The 20,225-nt window shown below is 60.3% G+C and overlaps 2 protein-coding genes across 10 annotated transcripts; both read left to right on the plus strand.

Moving 5' to 3' along the window:
- The first annotated feature begins 291 nt into the window (after window positions 1–291).
- MAPK12 (mitogen-activated protein kinase 12) lies at window positions 292–8,864 on the plus strand. Of its 3 annotated transcripts, XM_064283284.1 has the most exons (14): window positions 292–566; window positions 642–771; window positions 1,157–1,230; window positions 3,001–3,059; window positions 4,261–4,372; window positions 4,552–4,581; window positions 4,825–4,872; window positions 5,358–5,472; window positions 5,644–5,715; window positions 5,861–5,940; window positions 6,014–6,092; window positions 6,169–6,342; window positions 8,254–8,357; window positions 8,525–8,864. In XM_064283284.1, exons 5-13 carry the CDS (start codon window positions 4,271–4,273, stop codon window positions 8,331–8,333), a joined length of 780 nt encoding a protein of 259 aa, XP_064139354.1. In that variant the 5' UTR covers window positions 292–566; window positions 642–771; window positions 1,157–1,230; window positions 3,001–3,059; window positions 4,261–4,270; the 3' UTR covers window positions 8,334–8,357; window positions 8,525–8,864. The 3 variants fall into 3 exon arrangements, with proteins under 3 accessions (XP_064139354.1, XP_064139353.1, XP_064139352.1); XM_064283283.1 differs by lacking the exon at window positions 1,157–1,230 and having other exon boundaries at window positions 371–566; window positions 5,861–5,889; XM_064283282.1 differs by lacking the exon at window positions 1,157–1,230 and having other exon boundaries at window positions 373–566.
- Window positions 8,865–13,129: 4,265 nt separating this feature from the next.
- Window positions 13,130–19,794, plus strand: HDAC10 (histone deacetylase 10). 7 transcript variants are annotated; one of them, XM_064283290.1, is made up of 20 exons: window positions 13,134–13,436; window positions 13,506–13,640; window positions 13,934–14,030; window positions 14,124–14,221; window positions 14,295–14,399; window positions 14,508–14,576; window positions 14,769–14,895; window positions 15,103–15,168; window positions 15,433–15,492; window positions 15,566–15,655; window positions 15,963–16,069; window positions 16,324–16,391; window positions 16,477–16,744; window positions 16,865–16,949; window positions 17,242–17,333; window positions 17,600–17,656; window positions 17,922–18,000; window positions 18,218–18,397; window positions 18,483–18,642; window positions 18,740–19,786. In XM_064283290.1, exons 1-20 carry the CDS (start codon window positions 13,378–13,380, stop codon window positions 18,796–18,798), a joined length of 2,061 nt encoding a protein of 686 aa, XP_064139360.1. In that variant the 5' UTR covers window positions 13,134–13,377; the 3' UTR covers window positions 18,799–19,786. The 7 variants fall into 7 exon arrangements, with proteins under 7 accessions (XP_064139363.1, XP_064139361.1, XP_064139357.1 ...); XM_064283287.1 differs by having other exon boundaries at window positions 13,133–13,436; window positions 13,934–14,221; window positions 16,865–16,913; window positions 18,740–19,791; XM_064283286.1 differs by having other exon boundaries at window positions 13,133–13,436; window positions 13,934–14,221; window positions 18,740–19,790.
- Window positions 19,795–20,225: the final 431 nt, after the last annotated feature.

Consider the following 20,225-nt stretch of genomic DNA (forward strand, 5'->3'; position numbering starts at 1 on the left):
ACAGTGACCACCGGAGGTGGGGGTAGAGGTTAGGGGCCCAGACCAGCCAGACAGGGCCCAGGGGGCTGTGTATAGAGGAGTAAGGAGCACACTGGAACCCCGCGGGCCCCAGAACCCGGGCTGAGCGCCACGCCGGGCCCAGCTCCCGCTGTCCCCCACCCCGCAGTCCCTGGCCCCTCCCCGCGGCCGCCTCAGGTTTCCGGAGGGCCCAGGCGGGGCCGTCACGTGCGCTGGGCCCGTGGGCCGGTTGGTCCGCGGGTGGGGGACAGGCAGCGCGCCGTTGCAGCCGGGTCGGGGTCGGGGTCAGCGGCTTGGGGGTGTCCGGAGGGCAGCGACCCCAAGGGAAGAGCCGGAGTGCCCCGCGGACCGACGCGCCAAGGAACCCCGCCGATCGGCCCGAGCCCCGGCCGGCGCCCGCGGCGGGGTGGGCGCGGGACAGCCATGAGCTCCCCGCCACCCGCCCGCAAGGGCTTTTACCGTCAGGAGGTGACCAAGACGGCGTGGGAGGTGCGCGCCGTGTACCGGGACCTGCAGCCCGTGGGCTCGGGCGCCTATGGCGCCGTGTGGTGAGCGTGGCCGGCGGGCTGGCACCGGGTGGCCGGAGGGGTGGCCTGGCCCCCACTGAGCGGCCTGCCTCGCAGCTCGGCCGTGGACAGCCGCACCGGCGCCAGGGTGGCCATCAAGAAACTGTATCGGCCCTTCCAGTCAGAGCTGTTCGCCAAGCGCGCCTACCGCGAGCTGCGCCTCCTGAAGCACATAAACCACGAGAATGTGAGTCGGGAGTCACCGCCCCCCCACCCCCACCCCCGTGCGGGAGTGGTGGAGCCAGGGCACGACGACAGCGCCCAGTCAGTGCCTGACGAGGGGCCGGGCAAGCGTGGGCAGTGGGGGCCTTGCACTCCTTGGCCACTGGACGGTCTTCCAGGGTCTAGGCCTCCTCCTGAGCTGGTCCCTGCAGAGAACTCAGCTCCTGGCCTCTCCTAGGGGCTGCCCGCATCTGGCTCCCAGGCCCTGGTCTGGGGCATTGTGTGGATCTCACCCCAAACCCTGCCTCCAACCCAGGAGCCTCTGCTGAGAGGAGACACTGCAGGTGGGAGGAGCATTTTTCCTGGAAGGGGCACTTTTCCAGGGGGCACCCCTGATGGTTCCTCTTTAGGCTCCACTCAGCTCCCACCCCATCTCTTGAACCCGCTCTGCTCCTGGGCTCATCACCTCAGCCTCGGTGTCTTGGTAAGGTGAAGGGTTTAGGGAGCTGGTGGGGGAGAGCACCTGGCACCAGGCACAGTCCTGGCACAAAAAGGGCCATCCTTCCTGCCTTGGCCTTCGGAGGAGGAGCCAGGCCCTGCCAGGGAAAGACCTTGTTGTTTCTAAGCCTGTCCCTGGGACACCACAGGTGGCTGCCCTGTCTCTGAGGCTGGTGGCTAAGAGCCCTTCTCCCTGCCAGGGCTCTCTCCGCAGGCTGTGAGGTCACTCAGTGCTCCTGACTGATGCTCTGGACCCTCCCGCGTCCCCCAGCAGACTCTCCCCTGACTCCCAGACGCTGCCTGCTCTGCCCCATTGTCTCCCACCCTGGCCCTGGGCTCCCTGGCCCCTCAACTTCCAGTCACACTCCCCAGCCCAGGCTTCAGCCAGCTCCACCCAGCAGCCTCTCCCCCGTCACCACTTTCCGCTCTGGGGCCTGTAGTTGTGTCACCTCATGGCCCTGACCCTGCTCCAGCACCCTTCTCGGGCTGTAGCCCCACCTTGCCAATAAGGATGCTGTCTGCTGTGCTGGCTGTCCCCACCATGCCATCAGGCCCATCCAGCTGCACCCCCACTTTCCCGTGAGGAAGCTTGGGCTCTGAGGTGTAGTGGTGTGTGAAAGAGCAACTATTGACCTGGAGGCCAGTCCCTTCAGGCCTCCCCATCCTAAAACCCCACGCCCTCCTGCCACCATCAACCCGAGACACGGAAGTCCTCCACCAGGGGTCTGTTCCCTGTTCTCTTCTTGCTAAACACTGTCTGTCCAGGTGGTACCCTCAGGCCATCAGCTCTCAGCGCTGCACCTGCGGGCTCCATCTGCGCCCAGGCCTCTCTCTTGGGTCGCCTGTGTGTCCGGTGTGGACCCATCTCTGATCAGGGCCCTGCCCCTTCCCCTCTCCCATGCCCCTCATCAGCCTAGGTCACGCTTGCCCTCCCCCAACATCCAGGCACCCAGCTGGCATCTCCTCCCCCACCCTCATCCCACCTCTGGTGGTTGCAGGGGTCACCAACTGTCCTCCACCCTCCTGTCCACTCTTGCTTCACTCCAGTCTGTCCCCACACAGCAGGTGGAGGACTGTTTCACACCTTGCCCCCGTTTAAAACACTCCCTGGGCAGATTTTAGGATCAAAGCCAGGTCTTCACTTGGCATGCGAGGTCCTGCCTGACTTCTTTGGCCTGGGCCCTGGCCACTTGGCCTTCCTCCTTGTGTTCCTCAAAATCACGAAGCGCTCTTCCTTCCTCCTCGGGCCACACGCTCCAGGCCTCTGCCGGCTACCCCTGCTACTCCTCTACCTGCCCCTCCACCACTCAGGTTGGCTGTCCTCCCTGAGCCGGAGGCCTCCCTGAGCTGGGGCAGCAGCAGCCAGTTTACCTGTTGGCTGTCCATCTCCCTGACGGGCTCCGCAGGGCTAGGCCTGCTCTCAGATTGTTCACAGCAGTACCCACCTGGGTCTGGGGAGCACCTGCTGGACACTGCTGTTCCCTAAGTGGTCACCAGGCTGGAGCCCCTCAGATGGCTTGTAGCCATCCCAGACTTGGGGTGGCTCCTCCCTGGAGGATCCTGGCTGTCACCATCCAAAAATAGCCTGTATCTGTGGGCCTGGGTGCCAGGGCTGGGCCATGCTTTGAGGGGCAGAGCAGCCCTGTGGATGTGGGGGGAGGTGGACAGCTGTAGAGGGGTTCCTGCCCGGAGCCCAGGGCCAGCTTGGGGAGGTGCCATGATCCGACCCCACTGGCTCTCGGCCCTCTCCCCCCAGGTGATTGGGCTGCTTGACGTGTTTACTCCCGACGAGACCCTGGATGACTTCACAGACTTGTGAGTGGCCAGCTGGACGCTGGGGGTTGAAGGGCGCAGGGCAGCTCCTGGATTCTGGGTTAGCATGGGGACTTCTGCCTGCTTGCCTCTCTCTGCAACCCTGACAGGCGCCAGGGCACACACCACCCACCTTCGCTACCCTGCAGTCCTTTCCTCCAGCCCCCTGCCCCCACATGCTCCTGGGACCCTCAGGCGCTCGCAGGGACGAGCAGAGCCTGGGCCGCCTCCTTCTGCCAAAGCTTGGTGGAAACCAATTGGGGCTCCAGGCACCTGGGCCCTCCCCGGCACCCGAGGTGTGAACCTGGGCCTGAGGTCTGTTAACAGGCAGGGCCTGTGCCCAGGACCCTGGCACCAAGTGTGTGGCCTGTAACTGGAGCTCCTGACCTTTGCCTGTGGGCAGAGGGGCACACAGGGAGGACCTCCTCTGCCCCCAACTTGCTGAGCCAGCCCCTTGGCCTCCCTGCTGGCCCCCCAGACTCACAGCATCTCAGCCACAAGCCAGGGACCTGGCCCAGGAAAAGCTGGACAGAGCTGTGGGCTCCTGGTCACCTGACCTTGCAGAGGTCAGGGACCCACACAGACCTCAGTGTTCTCTTGGGGGAGGGCCCAAATGCCTCTCCTGTCTCTCTCTCTCCACCTAGCCGGCCCACCCTTTTACCCAGATGTCCTGCAGCCCCACCCTTGCTCCAGGCATCCCACCTCTCCCATGCCTACTTCTCACCTGGAGCCTGACCACCTTCTCCCCTCCCCCAACCTTCCTGTCTCCCTGCTGCCCTCAGGGTGCAGCCCCCGGGGCTTAGCCTGGTCCTTGGCTCCCTGCATCCTAAAAGTGCAGTCATATCCCCACCAGACATTCCAGCCAGGGAGGGTGGGAGGAAGGTGCCAACATGTTGGAGGCGGTGGGCTGGTGAGTCTAGGAAGAGAATGAGAGGCTGGGGGTGGGGGTGTGTGGCTTCTGGCAAAGTTATTGCTAACCGCAGGGTGTGAGGACTGGTCAGGGAGGGTAGTGGGAACCTCCAGGCAGGGCAGTGGGGGGTGGAGTCTGCACCTGAATGGAGGCAGCAAGGAGGTGTGGCTGCAGGGTGCTGACCCAGGGGTACCTGGCAGGTTGGGGTCTTCCAGAGCATCTGACCAGGGGCTAGTGGCAGGGAGGGGGCTCTGAACCCCAGGGGTGTGACTGCAGTGCGCCCACTCCCCGTAGTTACCTGGTGATGCCGTTCATGGGCACCGACCTGGGCAAGCTCATGAAGCACGAGAAGCTGAGTGAGGACCGCATCCAGTTCCTTGTGTACCAGATGCTGAAGGGGCTCAAGGTGGGCTGCGGGGGAAGGCGGGGGCTAGGACCGAGTGGGGATGTATGGGGTGCTGCGTGGAGGGGTGGGGCCACACAGGGGTGCAGTGCAGAGGGCAGGGGAAAGGGCAGGGCCTTGAGGAGGGGAAGGGCCAGTCTGCCCAATTCTGCCGGGCCCTGATCCTCTTGCTGTCCCCACAGTACATCCATGCTGCTGGTATCATCCACAGGGTGAGTCCTGGAGGGGGTAGGTGTGCAAGGGATGCCCCATCCTGAGCCCCACTTCTCCCTCATTGGGGGGGTGCATGTCACAACCCCCACACAGAACCCTCCCTGCTTCCTTGAAGGGCTGCAGGGGGAGGGGCTGGCTGCCCCGCCTTCAGGTGGTGCTGGGGCCCTTGGTGGTCTTGTCCATGCTGCCTATGCCCGCCCTGTCCAGCGGGACCACAGCAACCACCTTTCCTCTGCCTCCAGGACCTCAAGCCCGGCAACCTGGCGGTGAACGAGGACTGCGAGCTAAAGGTGTGTGTGTTGGAGGGGGCCTTGGCTGCCTCTGGGGAGACTGGTGAGGGGCAGGGTACAGGGGTCCTTGGTGATGGGCCCTCTCAGGCCAGTGGTCTAGATGATGTACACATGGGCCTTGGGGAGGCAGCGGGGGGCAGCATCAGGGGGAGGGTGGCCTCAGGTAGCTTCATGTACCTTCAATGAAGGGTGGAGAGGTGCCCCCCAACCCTGTCCCGCACACCTGATGTGTGGCAGGACCACGGGGAGGCTTCCCCAAAGATATCAGGCCCTGGGGTCAACAGGAGGGGATGGAGGCAGCAGGGAAGGTGGAGACCTCTCGGAACACCCACTCAGGACTCCGAGGTTTGGCAGGAGACCCCAGTGTGACGGCTTCATGCCCTGTCCCCTGGGGTCTCCACAGGCAGCCAAGACAGGACCCAAGCTTGCCCCGCCCATTCCCCGGGATCCCTGTAGATCCCCCATTCCCCAGATTCCTCCCGCAGATCCTGGACTTTGGCCTGGCCAGACAGGCAGACAGTGAGATGACCGGATACGTGGTGACCCGGTGGTACCGGGCACCAGAAGTCATCCTGAACTGGAAGCACTATACACAGACAGGTGAGGGTCTGGGGGCTGGGTTCCTGGGTGGGAGCCCCCGCCCCAGCAGGACTGCTCTCAGGGAGGCTGTAAGCTGCAGTGGGGTGAGTGTGGTGGGTCTGTGTCCCTTCACCTTCTCCCCCACCTCCGGTCCCGAGGAGTGTCTGACAAAGGCAGGGGCTTCTGTTTCAGTCGACATTTGGTCGGTGGGCTGCATCATGGCCGAGATGATCACCGGGAAGACGCTGTTTAAGGGCAATGACCGTATCCTCCCACCAGGCTGCAGGCTGAGGGGCTGGGCACAGGTCCCCTAGGTGTCCAGGGAGGGGGTCTGGGAGGCTGCCTGGTGGGGTGGGTGGTGCACCCAATGGCTCTGTGCCCCTGTACTGTGCTCCTGACCTTGAGGCAGACCTGGATCAGCTGAAGGAGATCATGAAGGTGACGGGAACACCCTCGGCTGAGTTTGTGCAGGGGCTGCAGAGTGCCGACGTCAGTTGGAGATGGGGGAGGGGGCAGGGGGGCAGAGCCTGGGGTTCTGCCCCTCATCCAGCTTCTCCCACAGGCTAAGAACTACATGAAGGGACTTCCTGAGCTGGAGAAGAAGGACTTTGCGTCCATCCTGACCAACGCCAGTCCCCTCGGTAGGGCTGGCCTGGGGTGGCATGGGGGCCTCTGTGGGAATGCAGAGCACAGCCTGAGCCCCTCTTGCCCCGCCAGCCGTGAACCTCCTGGAGAAGATGCTGGTGCTGGATGCGGAGCAGCGGGTGACAGCGGCTGAGGCGCTGGCCCACCCCTACTTCGAGGCCCTGCATGAGGCAGAGGACGAGCCTACGCCACAGAAGTACGATGACTCCTTTGACGATGTAGACCGCACGCTGGATGAGTGGAAGCGTAAGTCGGCAAGGCAGAAGGTGAGGGAGGTGCAGGTCGGTGCACCCTGGCCCGGCCCTGCTGGGTAGGTGACCTCTGCCTGGGAGCTAAAGCTGGACGTGCTCTACTGGCTCAGCACAAAGGCTTGGCAATGGCAACCGTGAGAAGGGAACTCTGAGCTCAGGGAGGTTGTGACGCTCAATCAGATCCAGCCCCGTGTCCCTCCCCCATGTCCCGGCCAGAGGCCTGAGTTACTCAGGAGTCTCCTCTGAGAGCACTTGTCTTTCAAGGCTGTCTGCTCACACCTCTTGAATGCATCCTTACCTCCCCTTGCCTCATCTCAGGACCTCTCCCACCTGGACAACCAAACCCCCCTGCATACTCCTTATATCCCACCCCCCAGCTTCTTGCTCAGCCACCCCCCACCTGACCCCCACCATGAACTGCCTCTTTAGGGCTTTGAGCAGGGGTCCCCTTGGCACCAGGAGCTCCTCCCTTCACCACAGAGGGCAGCCGGCTCCCGCTCAGCCTCTGGCTGGGCTCAGGAAAGCCTCCCAGGCTTCCCTCCACTGCGGCCCTGGGCCCCATACCAGAATGGCTGGCCTGGCTGTCTGCCCTTGGTAGATGCAAAACTGGGCTGGCAGTGGGGGACAGGGGCGTCTCCAGACAGCAGGTCAGCCCTGCGGGGTGGCGACTCTTTCCAGGCCCCATCCTGGCTGTCCTTGAAATCCAGCTCTCTGGCCTGTACACACAGGCGGGTGGCTGGCTGGGTTCAGGTTTTGTGTTCCTGGGGCCACTGGGAACCTTCAGTGGGCTCTGCCTTTATCTGCGTTGTGTTTTGTGCTTATGGGTTCGGTTTTGTTTGGTGAAAGGCTTCCGATGCTAAAAGCGATACCTTAAAACCACTGACCACAGGATCCTCTCTGTGGCCCCTGTCCCCACAGAATCTGTGGCCTGGAGCTTTTGCTCCTGTAACTGACCATGGTGGACACATGGCCGGTTTGTGGCTCAGCCCTTGGTCAGAAGCACCAACGTTGTTACTTCCTGTTTCCCGGGGAAAAGCCAGCTTTAGAGCAATTGCCTTTTCACTGTTTCCCTATATGGACCCACCCTGGGTTAGGATTAGGTCAACTAGCTTATGAAGCCACCCCATGGGCTGGGGGTAACCCGAACACACTGGGCAAAGCCACACAAACCACACTCAACACACACACAGTGTCTCCCCCACGGGGTTTGTGTGTAATACCTGTGTCCCCCAAACAAGTGCTCTCCTGACCAAATGAGTGTGGGAGCACAGGCTGGGGTGGGCAGAGAGAAGCAGAGCAGGCCCCAGGTGCCAATGCTCCCCCAGCCCCTCCTCCGGGAAGACTTGCTGTGGGGCACAGAGCTCAGAGAACACAGCCACTGAGCAAGAAGGTGGATGCTGCAGGTCGTTCATGGAGATTAGCCCCATCTACAACTTCCTGCGTACACCGGCCCCAGAAATTGGGTCTGGTAGGGCCTGGAGCAGCTGGACCTGGAGAAAGCATTTGCCTATATTCCTAGGACAATCTCAGTTGCCCTGGACCTACAGCTAAGTCCTGCCCGGCCGCTCTTGTGGCAGTGGGTTTGGGGTACAGTAGGAATGGTTGTGGGCATAACCTGGGATGAAGTTGCAGATGTGGGACAAAGTTGTACCTCTCTCTCTAGCCCTGACCTCTGACCCTGATGTTTTTGGGGTGAGGTAGGTTCCTAGGTCATTGGCTGCCAAACTTGTGCTCTGGGTCTGGGTGCGCACCCCACACCCTGAGTGGATCTCTTAGTAGGGTGGGGCACATAGATCATCAGCTGGGCTGGTGAGGCAAGCCTGTCCCTGTTGAGGTCCAGGGGGCTCTGTGAGCTGATCTTGATTGGTCTCTTCTTCCCTGACTCTCGTCTATTGGCTTGCCCCAGGTGTCACCTATAAAGAGGTGCTCAGCTTCAAGCCTCCCCGGCAGCTGGGGTCGAGGGCTTCCAAGGAGACAGCTCTGTGAAGATCTCTGGGCCCGGGGACAGAGGTGGGCACACCATGGGGACCCTGGCCGGGGGCTTCGCAGCTTAGCCTTACACCTGGGGGGGGGTCCTGGTTGCTGCCTTGGCCTTCGCTGGGCTTCTACCCGAGGGCATTTGCTTGAGGGGGTCAGAGTAGACCCCCTCATTCCATGGATACCCCCTTCTCCCCCAGGCCTGTTCTGTTCTCAGGCACCCACCTCAGCCTAACCTCAGGAGTGTCTGGACTTTCTGGAAGGAACCCCTCCTGGCCTGGGGCCGGCCTCTGACCCCCCCTGGAGCAGCGGTCCACTCCCTGGGGTAGGGTGGGGCTTGGGTCAGTCCTGCTCTCTCTGTGCCGTATCCCCAAGGCCCAGCCCTTGTCACAGATATGGAGACAGAGGGAGGGTGCAGGTGCTGACTCATGGACACCATCTGTCCAGGGGGGCTCTTCATTCCCTAGTCTTGAATGTAACCAGCCATGTGGCATGTGCCCACATGGCTGGAAGTAAATAAACCCTTTTGTAGATCTCCCACCCTGGCTTTGCCTCTGAGTGGTGCCCTGCATAGGGGAGGCTGGTCTTCAAGACCCTGGGTCCCAACATCCAGTGAGCTGTCCACCAGTGCAGCAGTCCTGAGCACACTCCCCCCCACACAAAGTTAGTGCCTGCCTCTGCCAGCCCTGTGCCAGTGAACCCCAGCCTGGAGCCCCCACATTAGGGTTTGACCCCTGCCCCTCTTGTGGGGGACCTCCTCTAAGGCTTAGGATCCTGGCTATAGTGTGTGGTCCCTGGGGCAGGGCCTGAGCGGGGTTTACGGCCCAACCTGGGGCTCTGTCCCAGCCATCAGAGTCCCCCCTCTGCCCTCCAAGGCCAGAGTTCCCGGGGAGGGAGGGGGACAGGCCAGACGCCCTGAGGCTCCTCTGGCCAGGTGGTTTCTGTTCTCTCCTACGAAGCCTCCTGCCCCTTGCCCCACCCCGCCCCGCCGCATCGTCAGCCCTTGCTGCCCTCTGCGGACCGCTCGGCGTCGCCCAGGCCCAGCGGGACCAGAGCCCACACGTGGGCCCCTCCAGCCACCCTCGCGCCTCCCCACCTGTCCCACGAGTAGGTGCGTCCATAGAGGGGCCGGGTCACTGCGGGGACAGACGTTGAGGGGAAGGGCAGTCACAGGTATTCCTTCCTTTCCCGGCTGGGAGTTCGGCTAGACTGAGAAGGTGCCGCAGACGGGCTCCCCCGCGCCTCTGGGATGGACCGCGCCCAGCAGCTCTACAGCGGCCTCACCCCTTCTGCACAGCCCGGACATCCAGGGTGGCCAGTCAGAGCGCGCCACTCCCTGCCTTCCTGATTGGCTCGGGAGCAGGCACCTGACTCAAATGGACCAACTGGAGGCTCTCGGGGCGGGCGGAGGGTGGGCGCTGGCGGGGCCGTGGGACTACCTGGTCAGGGCCACTGCCGGCCTTGGCGCTCAGGGTGCAGCCCTGCATCCCTCCCTCCGTGGGATCACCCTTGCGCAGCCGGGATTGATCGAAGGAACGGGACTAGGGGGCACAAGGGCCACTCAGGTGTCAGCCCACCCCGTGGGGCAGGCGGTACAGTCCCGCCCCAAGACACCCGCCTCCGGACCCCGCCCTCAGAGACCTACTCCCAGGGCTCCACCCCCATAGATGCACTCATGAGACCCCCGCCCCCAGAAACCTACCCCTGGAGACTACCCAGGGCCCAACACCCGGAGACCACGCCTATCTGGCCTGCCTCCAAGGCCCCCGCCCCCCAAAACCCACTCTCAGGACCCCGCCTCCCTAGACCCAGGCCCCACCCCCAAGTTCTGTTGTTCTCGTTAGGTGCCCTCAAGTCGGTTCCCACTCATAGGGACCCTATGCACAACAGAAGGAAACACTGCCGGGTCCTGAGCCATCCTTATAATCATTGTTATGCTTGAGCTCATCGTTGCAGCCGCTGTGTCAGTCCTTTGAGGAATCTTTACATAGATCAAGAGGCAGTTGTTCCGACAGAACGAGGGGATACTGAATGGTTTAAATTCAGGAAAGGTGTGCATCAGGGTTGTATCCTTTCACCATACCGATTCAATCGGTATGGTGAGCATCTTTGAGGGTCTTCCTCTTTTCCGCTGACCCTGTACTTTGCCAAGCATGATGTCCTTCTCCAGGGACTGATCCCTCTTGATAACATGTTGAAAGTATGTGACACGCACTCCCGCCATCCTTGCTTCTAAGGAGCATTCTGGTTGTACTTCTTCCAAGACAGATTTGTTCGTTCTTTTGGCAGTTCATGGTATATTCAATATTCTTCGCCAACACCACAATTCAAAGACGTCAATTCTTCTTCTGTTTTCCTTATTCATTGTCCAGCTTTCACATGCATATGAGGCAATTGAAAATACCATGGCTTGGGTCAGGGGCACCTTAGTCTTCAAGGTGGTAGCCCTGCTTTTCAACACTTTAAAGAGGTCCTTTGCAGCAGATTTACGCAATGCAATGCGTCGTTTGATTTCTTGACTCCTGCTTCCATGGCTGTTCATAGTGAATCCAAGTAAAATGAAATCCTTGACAACATCAATCTTTTCTCCGTTTATTGCGATGTTGCTTATTGGTCCAGTTGTGAGGATTTTTGTTTTCTTTACGTTAAGGTGCAATCCATACTGAAGGCTGTGGACTTTGATCTTCATTAGTAAGTGCTTCAAGACCTCTTCACTTTCAGCAAGCAAAGTTGTGTCATCTGCATAACAAAGGCTGTTAATGAGTACTCCTCCAGTCCTGATGCCCTGTTCTCCTTCATATAGTCCAGTTTCTTGGATTATTTGCTCAGCATACAGATTGAATAGGTATGGTGAAAGGATACAACCCTGACGCACACCTTTCCTGGCTTTAAACCAATCACTATCCCCTTGTTCTGTCCGAACAACTGCCTCTTGATCTATGTAAAGATTCCTCACGAGCACAATTAAGTGTCCTGGAATTCCCATTCTTTGCAATGTTATCCATAATTTGTTATGATCCACACATTCGAATGCCTTTGCATAGTCAGTAAAACACAGGTAAACATCCTTCTGGTATTCTCTGCTTTCAGCCAGGATCCATCTGACATCAGCAATGATATCCCTGGTTCTGCATCCTCTTCTGAAACCGGCCTGAATTTCTGGCAGTTCCCTGTCGATATACTGCTGCAGCCGTTTTTGAATGATCTTCAGCAAAATTTTGCTTGCATGTGATATTAATGATATTTTTCTATAATTTCCACATTCGGTTGGATCACCTTTCTTGGGAATAGGCATAAATATGAATGTCTTCCAGCCTGTTGGCCAGGAAGCTGTCTTCCATATTCCTTGTCATAGACGAGTGAGCACCTCCAGAGCTGCATCCGTTTGTTGAAACATCTCAATTGATATTCCGTCAATTCCTGGATCCTTGTTTTTCACCAATGCCTTCAGAGCAGCTTGGACTTCTTCCTTCAGTACCATTGGTTCCTGATCATATGCTACCTCTTGAAATGGTTGAACATTGACTGATTCTTTTTGGTATAATGACTCTGTGTATTCCTTCCTTCTTCTTTTGATGCTTCCAGCGTCGTTTAATATTTTCTCGATATAATTCTTCACTATTGCAACTCAAGGCTTGATTTTTTTCTTCAGTTCTTTCAGCTTGAGAAATGTCAAGCGTGTTCTTCCCTATTGGTTTTCCATCTCCAGCTCTTTGCACATGTCATTATAATACTTCGTCTTCTTGAGCGGTCCTTTGAAATATTTTGTTCAGTTCTTTTACTTCATTGTTTCTTCCTTTTGCTCTAGCTGCTGGATGTTCACAAGCAAGTTTCAGAGTCTCCTCTGACAACCATCTTTTCTTTCTTTCCTGTCTTTTCAATGACCTCTTGCTTTCTTCATGTATGATGTCCTTGATGTCATTCCACAACTTGTCTGGTCTTCAGTCTTCACTGTCCCCATAGACCACCCCTAAAGCGCTCCCCCCCTCCCATCCCAGGGCCCTTGGGTTTCATGCCTGCCACTCCTGGTTTCCTCCTTTCTCTCTGGTCTTCTTGCTTTGTCCTTAGGCCTGATCCTCTCCTCTGTTCTTCCCATTGATTCATTCATTCCTGGCACCCTCTGTTCCACTTCACTGCACCAGGGCCTTTTACCGCTCTACCTGGCCCCTTGTCAGTTTCTCGGTAAGGTGTCTTCCCGGAGCTTACATCGGACCTTGTCACGCTTCTCTGAAGCCTCAGGGCCAGGCTGCCTGTGCAGGAAGCCCGGGCCTAGCTGAGCGTGACCACAGGCCCCCAGTCTTCCCGCAGCCGCAGCACAGTCGTCCCCGCGCACGCCCTGCGCCCCATGTGTTCTCCTCTGCTGGATGTTTTGCCCTGAGTCCCCCGAGTCGCAGCTCTTCCCCCTGGGGCCGCACGGGCTGCGCGCGGGGTGCTGACCCGCCTGACGTGGCCTGTGGTCAGGGTGGACTCAGCCAAATACAGGGACAGAAGGGAGCACGGATGGGCAGGGCAATGCGGAGGCGTCTCGGCCCCCGGGCACACGGATAAGGTCTTCAGGAAGGCGGGTATTGTCCCCACCAGTCCTCACGCCCGTCGCCCCTCCCCTCTCGTAGGGGGTCCTGAGGGCAGTGACCCACCCAAGTCCCAGGCACGAGGAAGAGGTGAAACCTCAGCAGGGGCCAAGGGCGCCAGTGGGGCGGAGCCGGGGAGGACGGCTTGTTCGGGCTTCGGGGCGGGGCTGGGGGCGGGACGGGTCCTGGATCCCGGTCATAGGGAGCCGGAAGCCCCGCCCTGGGAGCCACCCCCTCCGGTCCTGGCCCCATTTCCGAGCCTGCTTTGGGGCCCGCGCGGTGGCGGTGCCGTGGGCCGCCTGGGACCTCTGTCCGCGGCCTGGGTTCTCTGCCCGCCGTCCGGGCTCTGTCCCCAGCGGGTCTCAGGGGTTGCGCTCTCCCCCGGGCACCAGTGTGGGAACGGGCAGTGCAGTCACCTGCGGGGCGGGGGCCGTTTGGGTTCCGTCCCGCGCAGGGTGGCCCCAAGTGACCACAACCGGGCCATGGGGACAGCGCTCGTGTACCACGAGGACATGACGGTCGCCCGTCTACTCTGGGACGAGTAAGTGTGATCTGGCAGGGGCGGGGGGGGGACGGGAGGGGACCCCGGACACTGAGTTCCCCCCATCAGCCCCGAGTGCGAGATGGAGTGTCCTGAGCGGCTGACTGTAGCCCTGGAGCAGCTGCAGCGGCGCGGTCTGGAGCAGAGGTGCCTGCGGCTGGCGGCGCGGGAGGCCTCAGAGGCGGAGCTGGGTCTAGTGCACAGGTCAGACTCCAGAGGGTACACCCTTTGGGCCCCAGGGCAGTTGGCGCCCAGGCCACAGCGAGCCCGGGGGCTTGGCCTCCACAGAGCTCCCTGGTGCCTCTAAACCAGTGCCTCTCCCCCACCCCCTTGGTTTCCCCTTGGGGACAGTAAGTGGTCGGACAGTGGGTGAGTGGTCAAGGGCTGGAGGGAGAAAGGAGATGGAAGGTCCACCAGGAGTCTCCCCCACTTCTCACCCCACCTGCCTCCCCCTGCTCCTGCCAATGAGCCTGCCTTGCCTGCCCACCCCTCCACAGCCCAGAGTACGTGGCCATGGTGCGGGGGACCCAGAGCCTGGGCAAGGGAGAACTCCAGGCACTGTCTGGACAGTACGACACAGTCTACTTCCACCCGGTGGGTGCCCCTCAACCTGCTTTCACCAAGCTCCACACACCCTGCTCGATGCCACTGCCTAGCACGGGCTCATTTGGCACCCCCACCCCACAGAGCACCTTCCACTGTGCCCGGCTGGCTGCAGGGGCTACGCTGCAGCTGGTGGACGCTGTGCTGACAGGGGCTGCACACAACGGACTTGCTCTTGTGAGGTGAGGGCTGCATCCCTCCGCCTGTCTGCCTACCTGTAGGGGCCAGGATGACCATGAGTGCCCCTATCCCCAGGCCTCCTGGCCACCACAGCCAGCGGACGGCTGCCAATGGGTTCTGTGTGTTCAACAATGTGGCTATAGCGGCCGAGTACGCCAAGCAAAAACATGGGCTGCACAGGTGTGTGCTAGCGTGTGAGCGTGGGTGGGGTACTCCACCCAGCCCCACTGGGCTCCTGGCCTGGACAGGGAAGGCCCCCTTTTTCAGTGACCCCACCCCTGTCCCCAGGATCCTCATTGTTGACTGGGATGTCCACCATGGCCAAGGCACTCAGTACATCTTTGAGGATGACCCCAGGTGAGCTTGAGCAGACACAACCCTTCCCTCGGATCCCACTCGAGGGGAGGTAGAGTCTGGCCTGGGAAAATCTGAGTGGGGGATGTGGGTGTGTCCTCAGAGTCTGCCAAGAGAGTCAGGATTCTGGGAGGGCTGGGGGCTGAGGGGCCTGAACTCAGATCCTGGTCCCTGATCCCCGCTGGCTGTCCACAGCGTCCTCTACTTCTCCTGGCACCGCTATGAGCATGGGCGCTTCTGGCCCTACCTGCGAGAGTCAGATGCAGACGAGGTCGGCCGGGGTCACGGTCGTGGCTTCACTGTCAACCTCCCCTGGAACCAGGTGCCACCTTGCCCCAGGCTCTCACCTCAGGCCCCCATCCCAGGTCCACACCCCATCGTCTCCCACACTGGCATCCCCTACCCCTTAGTCTGGGCCCCCTGAGCACAGCCTGTGGCTTCCGGGCCGGCTCACCCCAGAGCCAGGGCCCTGGGGTGAGGACCTTGTGGTTTGGTGAGCAGTGGCTGTTGCTGACCCCTGTGGCTGCAGGTGGGGATGGGAAATGCTGACTACGTGGCGGCCTTCCTGCACGTGCTGCTCCCCCTGGCCTTTGAGGTGACTGTGTGGGCACGTGGGGGGGGGCGGTGGTGGTAGGTGGCAAGAGGGCTGGGAGGGGACTTGGTTTGGGGGGTTCCACTGTGAAGACGGAGGCATCTGCCACAGAAGCAGGGACACAGCCACTTGCATCAGCCTGCAGTAACTGGGGGGGGGGAGGGGCGGTGCGAGGGTATCTCTGGAGGAGTCGGGTGACAGTGAGATGGGCAGCTCCCACCCTAGTTCCAGCCTCTCTTGCTTCCTCAAACTCGGCCCCACTTGCAGTTTGACCCCGAGTTGGTGCTGATCTCCGCTGGCTTCGACTCAGTCATCGGGGACCCTGAGGTGAGAGCCTGGCCTGGTGGGATATCTCTGGGGTCCTGGGACCCAGGCCTTTCATGTCCCTGCTCCGTTCCAGGGGCAGATGCGGGTCACGCCAGAGTGCTTTGCCCACCTCACACAGCTGCTGCTGGTGTTGGCCAGAGGCCGGGTGTGCGCTGTGCTGGAGGTGACTGTGGCCTGGCAGGGAGGGTCCTGGGGCTGGGGGCTGAAGGTAACCATGGCTGGGCAGGAAGGTCCTGGGGCTGGGGGCTTGGGGTGACTGCAGCCAGGCAGAGAGGGTCCCCGGGCCAGGGGCTAGGGGGATGAAGCCCAGAAGCCCAGGAGCCAGGCTTCGAGGTGTGGTCAGAGCCACCTGCCTATGGGGGACCGGGCATCCTGGCTGGGACAGGGAGCCACAGAGAAGGAGCCCTCCCCAGCAACACCCCTTCCCTGGCTATGCCCGCTGCCTGGTCACGCCTCCACCTTCCTCCCAGGGCGGCTACCACCTTGAGTTACTTGCCGAGTCAGTATGCATGACTGTCCAGGCACTGCTGGGTGATCCTGCCCCGCCTCTGCTGGGGGCCATGGTGCCATGTGGAAGGTGCGAAGTGCTGGGCTGGGGGGTGGAGGGGAGGCTGAAGATGGAGCAGAGGGGGGCTGGAGGAAGAGGGGACTGGAGAGAGGCGAGGGGAGGCCAGAGGGAGGAGAGGGTCCAGAGAGAGGAGGCCAGAGGTAAGGCCAGAGAGGGGGGCCGAAGGGAGAGGCACTGGAAGAGGGGCCTGGAGGAAAGACAAAGGTGTGGCTGGAGGAAGAGGACACCAGCTGAGGTGCTACATCACCTGGTTCTACCTGCAGTGCCCTGGAGTCCATCCAGCGTGTCCGGGCAGCCCAGGCCCCTCACTGGACAAGCCTCCAGCACCAGGGTCAGTGTGGTCAGGGCATGGGCGGGGGATTGGAGCCCCCACACGGTTAGGATGAGCAGCTGCTGTGACTCTGAACCACCCACAGACATGGCTCCAGTGCTGAGTCCCAGCATTGGCTCCCCAGAAGCGAGGCCCCCGCCCCCGCCACCTGCGGGTGCTGAGTACATGGTGGCAGCAGCGGCTGAAGCAGTGGAAGCGCTGCGTGCCCTTCTGGACCAGCTGCGTCTCCGTCCCCTGCCTCCAGTCCGTACTGCCATTGCCCTGACATCGACAGACGCTGCCCTGGTCCTGCCCCCTGGTGTCCTCCATCAGGAAGGGTCAGCCCCAAGGGAGGAGACCGAGGCCTGGGCCAGGTGGGCAGGGTGGGTCCTGGAGGGGGCAGGCCATGTTGGTGGCTGTACCTGTGTGTGACTCACGTGTGGTGTGTATCCATGTGTCATGTGTCCGTGTGTCCCTCTGGTTTGCCACCCCAGGCCCCATGAGGCCCTGGTCCGGAACGAAGCCCTCACTGCGCTTGGAAAGGTCCTGAACCTCATGGATGGGATCTTGGGTGGGCAGGTGGGTGTGCCTGGGTGGGGTAGGTAGGGCTAGCTCCTGGGGAGGATGGTTGGGCAGAGCTTCTAGGCTGGGGGTACAGACCACCCAGGGGTTAGCGGTCTTTGGCAGGGAGGTGAGGACAACTTTAAGTGTGTTTTAAGCATCCTGTTTTCAGAAAGGGGATGTTTTGATCTCAGAGTGACAAGGTGGTCCCGTGCCAGCCACGTAAACAGAGAAAGGGACAGGCAGCCTGTTTACCTGGTTTGGATGTTGGCTGCCTCCTTACCACCCCCTGCTGCCATCTGTTCCCCAGGTGAGCAGCGGCATCGCAGCCACACCTGCCCTTGCCACCGCTGCCACCCTGGACGTTGCCATCCGGCGTGGCCTATACCTCGGGGCCCAGAGGTGAGGCCCTAACCCTGCGGAGCTTTCCAGAGCAGGGATATGGGCACAGCCTCCCAGGGCGGGGCTGTGGGCGGATCCTCCGGGGGCGGGGCTATGGGCGGATCCTCCCAGGACAGGGCTGTGGGCGGATCCTCCCAGGATAGGGCTGTGGGCGGATCCTCCCAGGGCTGGGCTGTGGGCGGAGCCTCCCAGGGCAGGGCTGTGGGCGTGTCTGGGTGGACTCCACAGGCCTGAGCACCGCCTGTCCCGGCTGGCTCTTCCTCCAGACTGCTGTGCGTGGCCGTGGGACAGCTGCAACGCCCCCCCCACCTCTCTGATGACGGGTAGGTCTGTTACGCGTGGTGGGTGTGTGGTAGGTGGGCGACCGGATCCCCAGGAAGGACAAGCGGGTGGGGCACGGAGGTGCAGAGGTGTGGGGAGGCCTGACGCAGCTGGCGTTTGGTAGAGGGCCCAGGAACAATGCCAGGCCAGGCCTCCGCCAGCAAGGTTCGCCTGTATCCCTGGGCCCATGTGTGCCCCTGCCACCTTCACCCCACTGGGGCTCTGGAGGGTGAGCCGGGTCTTGCATGTACTCCCCTCTTCTGGAAGGAGGATCCTGTGGCTGGACATTGGGGGCCCGGAAGCAGCAGCCCTTTCCATGTTCCACATCTCTGTGCCGCTGCCAGGGGTGAGTGGCAGTGTCCTTGGGCCAAGGCAGGCATGGGAAACCCTACATGGGTGCACAGCCCCAGCCCACTGGCATCCTCCTTGACCCATCCTCCCACACCAATCCTCCCTGACTCCCGAGAGACTGTGTGACTGCTCACACTCTGGGACCCTGAGATTGGGAGATGGGGCATCCTTTGGGATGAGGGGCTGGTGCTACACTGCCATCCCTCCCGTAGGCGACTGGGGGGCTCCTGAACTGTGTCTTGGGCCTGGTGCTGCCCCTGGCCTATGGCTTCCAGCCTGACGTGGTGCTGGTGGCACTGGGGCCAGCCCCTGGCCTGCATGACAGCCACAGTGCACTTCTGGCCTCAATGCTTCGGGGACCAGCAGGAGGCCGAGTCCTGGCCCTGGTGCAGGTAAGTCATGCAGGCCGGTTCACATTGTGGGGTGGGTGTCTGGGGAAGACAGTGACTCACTGCTTCCACCACTGCCCTGGCCCAGGAATCCAAACCCCAGCTTACAGGGGCCCTGGCCCGGGCGCTGCATGGAGAGGCACCCCCAAGCCTGGGCCCCTGCTCTGCGGCCTCGCCCGAGGACACGCAGGCCCTAAAGCACCTAAGAGAGCAGCTGGAGCCTAAGTGGCGGATGCTGCAGGTGGCTGGTAAGGGGCTGGCCTTGCCCTGGGGCTCCGTGTGTGTGTGGGCGCTCCTGAGGGTTTTGTGCGGATTGTGAGCATCTCTCCCCAATGCCTCCTTTAGTGACATCACCTGGAAGCTTGCAATCAGCTGAGGGGGAACAATTCGCACCACAGAACTAACACTACAAACCAGCCGCCCAGAGCTGGAGCTTTGCTGGCCACAGCCACACCCAGCCTCCAGCAACTACCTCAACACCAGGCCCCTCCACCTCCCCTCCTCCTCCCCATCAGTAAATGTCAGTTAAATGAAAGCCTGACTCTCTCTCCTTTATTGGGCCTATGCTGTTGTTAGGTGCTGTCAAGTCGGTTCTGACTCATAGTGACCCCACACACAACAAAATGAAACACTGTCCAGTCCTGCGCCATTACGTCTGAGCCCATTGTTGCAGCCCCTCTGTCAATCCATCTTGTTGAGGTTGTTGAGGGTGTTCCTCTTTTTTGCCGACCCTCTACTTTACCAAGGATGATGTTCTTCTGTAGGAACTGGTCCTTCTGATAACATGTCTAAAATACCTGAGTGGAAGTCTTGCCATCCTTGCTTCTAAGGAGCATTCTGGCTGGACTTCTTCCAAGACAGACTTGTTCATTCTCCTGGCAGTCCATGGTGTATGCAGTATTTTTGGCCAGCACCACAATTCAGAGGCATCAACTCTTCTTCGGTCTTCCTTATTGATTATGCAGTTTTTTTTACATGCATATGAGGTGATTGAAAGTATTATAACTAGCATTAATTTTTTACATTTATCTTTTTAAATTGTGTTTTAAGCGAAAGTTTACAGCTCAAGTTGATTTCTCATACAAAAATTTATACACATTGTTATGTGACCCTAGTTGCTCTCCCTGTAACATAACAGCACACTCCTCCTTTCCACCCTGGATTTCCTGTGTCAACAAGCTCCTGTCCCTTTCTGCCTTCTCATTTCACCTCCAGACAGAAGCTGCCCATTTAGTCTCATGTATCTACTTGAATTAAGAACCATGCTCTTTAAAAGTATCATCTTCTGTCTTATAGTCTAGTCTAATCTTTGAAGAGTTGGCTTCGAGAACGGTTTTAGTTCTTGGTTAACAGAGAGTCTGGGGGCCCTGTCTTCCAGGGTTCCTCCAGTCCCAGTCAGACCATTAAGTCTGGTCTTTTTACTAGAATTTGAGTTCTGCACCCCACTTTTCTCCTGCTCCCTCTGGGGTTCTCTGTTATGTTCCCTGTCAGGGCAGTCATTGGTGGTAGCTGGGCACCATCTAGTTCTTCTGGTCCAGGCTGATGGAGTCTCTGGTTTATGTGGCCCTTTCTGTCTCTTGGGCTGGTATTTTCCTGTGTCTTTGGTGTTCTTCATTCTCCTTTGCTCCACGTGGGCTGGGACCAATTGATGCATCTTAGATGGCCGCTCACTAGCTTCTAAGACCCCAGACGCCACTCGCCAAAGTGGGATACAGAACATTTTCTTAATAAACTTTGTTATGTCAATGGACCTAGATGTTCCCTGAAACCATGGTCCCCAGACCCCCGCCCCTGCTACTCTGTCCCTCGAAGTGTTTGGTTGTGTTCAGGA

The sequence above is a fragment of the Loxodonta africana genome, chromosome 4 (genome assembly GCF_030014295.1).
Source record: "Loxodonta africana isolate mLoxAfr1 chromosome 4, mLoxAfr1.hap2, whole genome shotgun sequence".
Taxonomy (NCBI): domain Eukaryota; kingdom Metazoa; phylum Chordata; class Mammalia; order Proboscidea; family Elephantidae; genus Loxodonta; species Loxodonta africana.

Excerpts from the sequence above, each read along its gene's own strand:
- MAPK12 (XM_064283282.1), top strand. The coding sequence starts at position 442 with ATGAGCTCCCCGCCACCCGCCCGCAAGGGCTTTTACCGTCAGGAGGTG. Across the intron at positions 772-3,000 it reads AGCACATAAACCACGAGAAT|GTGATTGGGCTGCTTGACGT; the intron begins GTGAGTCGGGAG and ends CTCTCCCCCCAG. Across the intron at positions 6,343-8,253 it reads CACGCTGGATGAGTGGAAGC|GTGTCACCTATAAAGAGGTG; the intron begins GTAAGTCGGCAA and ends GGCTTGCCCCAG.
- HDAC10 (XM_064283286.1), top strand. The coding sequence starts at position 13,378 with ATGGGGACAGCGCTCGTGTACCACGAGGACATGACGGTCGCCCGTCTA. Across the intron at positions 15,169-15,432 it reads TGCTCCCCCTGGCCTTTGAG|TTTGACCCCGAGTTGGTGCT; the intron begins GTGACTGTGTGG and ends CCCCACTTGCAG. Across the intron at positions 17,657-17,921 it reads CCCCACCTCTCTGATGACGG|GAGGATCCTGTGGCTGGACA; the intron begins GTAGGTCTGTTA and ends CTCTTCTGGAAG.